Consider the following 5595-nt stretch of genomic DNA (forward strand, 5'->3'; position numbering starts at 1 on the left):
GAAAATATAAAAAAGATGTGGAATTAAGGTCTTATTTTCAACCCTTCTCATCCCCGGACCTATTTTCGTGTCTATCCTGCATCATATATTTCGCGTCTACACCTGAGCCCATACCAGCAGACTGAGCCGTACCAGAACACGGAAGATATCGCCAGGTGTATTTCTAGCGCAGTGCTATTTACAAACCAACCTGTATTTTATTTATTCTGTTCTAGTGCTGGAGAGGAACGCCTTCATGTGGTGGCACTGATATAACCAGGCGGCTCCACTGCACGGTTATACATATATCTCTCAACTTCTTCCCTATCACCAGAAAGAAGGATGGTGGGCTGCAGGTGAGGGGCAACTTCAGCCTGCAGTCCACTGGGTTCACATCCACCTGAGGCTACAACAACAACTACTATTTCTACCAACCCCGTTTTAGCACAAGACATTTCCTTTAATACTGGATATCGTCTACTACTGGGCTAATTAAAGTGAATTAAGCGTCATCGGATTGAAAGGGTTAATGTTACTCCCTACACAGCACCTACCTGTCTCGCTCAGCATCAGCAGCAAGTACAGCAGAAGAGTCAGCGGCCGAGTTAGCACGCCTGCACGTGGGACTGGACAGGATGGGCACGGAAGGGAGGCTGGCAGCTGGCGTGACAGAGTTGGGGCACCCTGCAGCACTGAAGGGGACAGCTCTGCCATTCTGAAGTCTGTAGAGGAGAAAATGTGGCTCTGTTTATTTTACCCTGCCATCCTCAGTTCTGTTCTGGTTGTTATTGCTTAATCCCAGTCCATCTCTCCGAGCAGACCCGTCGACCACAGGTATGCAACTGCTTCTGCGGGGTCGTCCTAAAGATACGGTACAAAACATACACCGTGTAGGGATCCGGCACCCCCTTGTAGTAGACAGCCACTCACCAAGGTCAGACCAGGCCCTTCCTTCAGCGAAGTGCAGGTAAATATGAGAAGGTTTGACTCCCGGGTGGACGCCGCAGCTGCTCCACCCTGAGTCACAGCACCATCATCCGTAGGTTCCTCTTCAGTGCCTCCTCGATTCTGTACAGGGGAAGAATGGCTTCTGTTTCTACGATGTGCCGGCAGCTACGGGTAATGTATTTAACACACCAACTCTGCCATTTTCAGCTCTACTCCATACAGGATAGGAACAGGTAGCATTACGCCGTAGTATGTGTCTGTATGCAACGGAAGGTAAATTAGTAGACTGCTAAAAGTATGCTAAATCGATAAGAGGGTGAAACAGGGTATATTCTGCGGATCTGAACTTCATCAAACACTATTCACTGGTCCGCCACGAGACACTCTATCATGTCACATAAAATCCTCACTAATACCATCAAACTAATCCTGAATGAGACAGTTCTAAAATGTTTCCAGGACAGAGGGTGGGTATCAGTGCCGAAATAGTGACGTAAGAAGGTGTGTGGCAAGTTGGGGGACCTCCGTTATGCGGGGAAAGGACTGTCTAATCTATATCCAGAGTTAGAAAAAGATGGGAATAAAGAATAGCTATAGTCGGTGGTTCTTGCAGATGATGAGACAGACAGACAGACAGATGAAGTGATGGTAGTGATATAGCCAAAATATTGGAGAGAGAGAGAGAGAGAGAGAGAGAGAGAGAGAGAGAGAGAGAGAGAGAGAGAGAGAGAAACGTCTCGTCGTCTTCCCTCCAGCACGAATACCTTTATTTTATTATCTTTTGCTGGTCATGTGTACACTCTCTCTCTCTCTCTCTCTCTCTCTCTCTCTCACCAGCCACGTAGAGCTGTGGAACGGAAGTGACGAGGAAAAGACTGAGGAAAACATGAAGAAATAGAAGAATGAATAGAGGAAAGAAGAGGGAAGTGAAGCAGATGACAATGAACGCTATAAGAGACATTGATTTTTGCTTAAATTACATCAACTTTCCTGCCACTTGAAATGTAGAAAGACATGAAATTATATCTGTGGTAGTAACAGTAGTATTAGTAGTAGTAATAATAGTAGTAGCAGTAGTGGTGGTGGTGGTTGTAGTAGCAGTAGTAGTAATAGAAGTAGTAGTAGTGGTGGTGGTGGTGGTGGTGGTAGTAGTAGTAGTAGTGGTAGTAGGTGGTGGTGGTGGTGGTGGTGGTGGTAGTAGTAGCAGCAGCAGTGGTAATAGTAGTAGTAGTAATAACAGTAATTGTAGCAGCAGTAGTTGTTGTTGTTGCTGTTGCTCCGGGTTCATCCGAAACGTGAACCCAGTGGAGGGCAGGCTTAAGTTACCCCTCTCCCACAGTTCACCACCCAAACATCGGCTTATAGCACGTAAAGAACGTTTGTAGGGCCAGGCAGGTGATAGACGCCCAGTAACTCAGTGCCACCACATGAAGGCGTCCAGCACCATATCAGGAGGAAAAGGAACGTTGTAGGACCTTTTAATGCGAATATATTTAACCTGTTAAAAAGGAAAATAAAAATGCCTGGTTCTCCTAAGGGCACTGTGATAAGCACGGTAATTTTCCTTTAACATTTTTCCTTGTAGAGAGCGACAGACGGATGTCAGTATTAATTGATGTTTCCAGTTATATATATTAAGACTGGGGTGTTATGGGTCACTAGGCGATAGGGGAAATTGTCACACCTCACACACTTCACACTGCCATACCAAACACAGCATCACCGCACACTGCCACACCTCACATTGCCACCATTTCCACACATGCTGTCTCACCACATTGACATCTCACACTGTCACATCTTACACTACCACAACCACACCTCACACTGTCTCACTACATTCACATCATACTGCTACACCTCACATTACAACACCTCACACTGTCTCACTACATTCACACCTCACACTACCACATTTCACAATACAACATCTCACACTGCCAAACCTCACACTGTCTCACTACATTCACACCTCACACTACCACATCTCACACTGTCTCACTACATGCACACATCACATTGTCACACCTCACACTACCACATCTCACACTGTCTCACTACATTCACACCTCACACTACCACATCTCACACTGCCACACCTCACACTACCACATCCCACACTGTCTCACCACGTGCACACCTCACATTGCCACACCTCACACTACCACATCACCCTGTCTCACTACATTCACACCTCTCCCTGCCACATCACAGTCTCACCACGTCCACACCTATCACCACCACACAGTCTCACCACGCAAGCACACCTCCCACCACCACAAGAGGATAACACACCGATTTCTAAGATTTCCCTCAGCTGAAACAAAATAATCCCGTTTTCTAAAGGGGTGGCCGCAATAAATCTCCATGTCATCTTGTCCTGAGGCATCTGGCTGCCCTTCCTATAACTCACACCATCCTCGTTCGTACTGTATACCTCTCCATCCCATCCCTCCACCTCATCCTCGGTCTCCCCTGCATCCTCCACCTCATCCTCGGTCTCCTCTTCTACCTTCACCACACTCATAAATTCTTATAGCAAGAATTAAATAAATTTCATTAATGGAACAATAAATGTCAAATGGAATTTACTGTGGACAAGTGTCATGTAATTAAGTTTGGTACAAGTGAGAAGCGACCAGACTGGGATTATAAGTTAGGAAAATCAATCCTACACTTAGGCCTATCAGAAAAGGAGAATGACCTGGAAGTGATTATCAATAAAAGACTATCTCCAGCTGACCACATCAGTGAGATGGTGCACATGCATACAGTGCTTGCTAATATGAGAATAGCATTCACATATATAAACTAGAATGACACTCAGTAAGCCCATACCTCCGCCAAGACGTAATTCTCACCTTTGTTATTAGGAACAGCTCTGCAAGTCTGTAGCCCTATTTGTCACTGTACGGCAGCTGGAAAAAGACTACCCCCCTATAAAAGCAGATTTAATTCCGCTAGATCCGGATTTTTATATGGATCCGCGCCAAACTGTACACATTCGTAGATACCAACATCCTACTGTAAATATGTTAGATTTTTTTCAAGATCCATGCAATATTCACTGAAAAAATTTACGAAAATGTCGGAAAACGCCTTGTCTTGCAATGTTAAAGAAAATGAAAAAAAAAAAAATCCTGGATCCGCACCTTTATCCGGATCCGCACCAAAATTTAATGGAGTGTATTCTGGGCCAAGGCCCATTCTTCTACCAGGTTTCGTGGAAATCCATCCAGTAGTTTTAGTGTAATCTTGCTCACAAACCAACCAACCAACAAACAAACAGACAGGGGTGAAAATGTAACCTCCTTGGCGGAGGTAATGAAGACATGCTGAGAATGATATTAACACCATTCATCAGACCAACCCTGGAGTATGGATCAGTAGTCTGGAATCCTCACCTCAAAAAAGACATAGATAAGACTGAAAAAGTACAAAAGGCAGCTACAAGATGGGTACCAAGCTTATGGGATCTAACCTACGAAGAAAGACTAGGAAAACTGAATCTACCAACACTACAGGAGAGAGGGAAAAGAGGAGACATGATTATGCTATATAAATGCATCTCAGGGAAAGAGAAAATAGAAGAAATGAGTATGTAACCTACAAGGATGCATCAGCAAGAGGACACTGCAAAAAACTGCATAAAAAGAGAAGCGATAAAGACGTAAGGAAATCTAGTTTCCCACATAGGGCAGTTGATCAGTGGAATGCACTACCGAATGAAATAGTGTGTGCCAAAACAATTCGTAAATTTAAGGCTATGTACGATGAAAATGGTTTAATGCACGGGACAGTACGAGCTTGACTCATTCCTGTAAAGATACAATTAGGTAAGAACACACACACACACACACATACACACACAGGTAGATAGAGATATGGACCTCCTATTTACCTTGGGCCTCCAGCTGTGAGAATGGGTGTAGGTTGATCCTGACTGAGGTAATCCAACTGTCTATCTGAGCTGAACGATGCTAATGTCACGACCGATTCATACCACACCAAGGTTAGGACCAAATAATGTTGCTTTCACGGTCAGGTTAAGGCTCCGTTGGGCTTGGTTTGTCTAATTTCCACTTTTTGTAGTTGCGAAGTTTTTGAAGTTCTGCACCAGCGTCAAAACTGCGCATTTCGTCAATTTTAACAGTCCATTAGTTCGATAACAAATTTTTTTACAGGCAAACGTGGAGGAAAAATGCATTATACGAGAAGGCGCTCTCCCAGAATGTCACCGTATTCCTTTAATGTTATCTGTCGTCTTTTCAATGTTTGTGATGTAATTCAATTTTATCTTCATTTTTAATCATTGTATTATCCATTCTGCTTCGAAACAAAGAGCTTCATACCTCCTTGCTTCGAGCTATCATCTACAGCGACTACAAAAAACACATCGATTCTTCTTCTATGTGCACTTTCTGAGTTTCCACTTCGAAGTTCCTGTATCACATTCAGTATCATTCCCTTCAATCCGATAACGTAATTTACGTTATAATCCTGCTACCACTGTAACGATCTTATTCAGTGTTTGGGCCACCTCTTGTAGTAAAGGGATCAGTAAAGGCGATAAGGAACCCCTGCACTTTAGAAAGTATACTGTATATATCCTCTTAAAAAAAAAAAAAAAATCGTTTGAATGTAGCATGAATGAAAAATACATCATAG

The 5595-nt window shown here is 43.8% G+C and overlaps 1 protein-coding gene across 1 annotated transcript in view; it reads right to left on the minus strand.

Moving 5' to 3' along the window:
- Positions 1-693, minus strand: part of LOC145391847 (protein O-linked-mannose beta-1,2-N-acetylglucosaminyltransferase 1-like) — a 26213-nt gene extending 25520 nt beyond the window's left edge. The window contains exon 1 of the mRNA XM_080266334.1: positions 534-693. Coding sequence (XP_080122460.1) covers positions 534-693 — 160 coding nt within the window. The remainder of the gene's footprint in view (positions 1-533) is intronic.
- Between the last annotated feature and the right edge of the window lie 4902 nt (positions 694-5595).

The sequence above is a fragment of the Coenobita brevimanus genome, chromosome 20, assembly GCF_032717465.1.
Source record: "Coenobita brevimanus isolate Jiangsu-jjx chromosome 20, ASM3271746v2, whole genome shotgun sequence".
Lineage (NCBI taxonomy): Eukaryota > Metazoa > Arthropoda > Malacostraca > Decapoda > Coenobitidae > Coenobita > Coenobita brevimanus.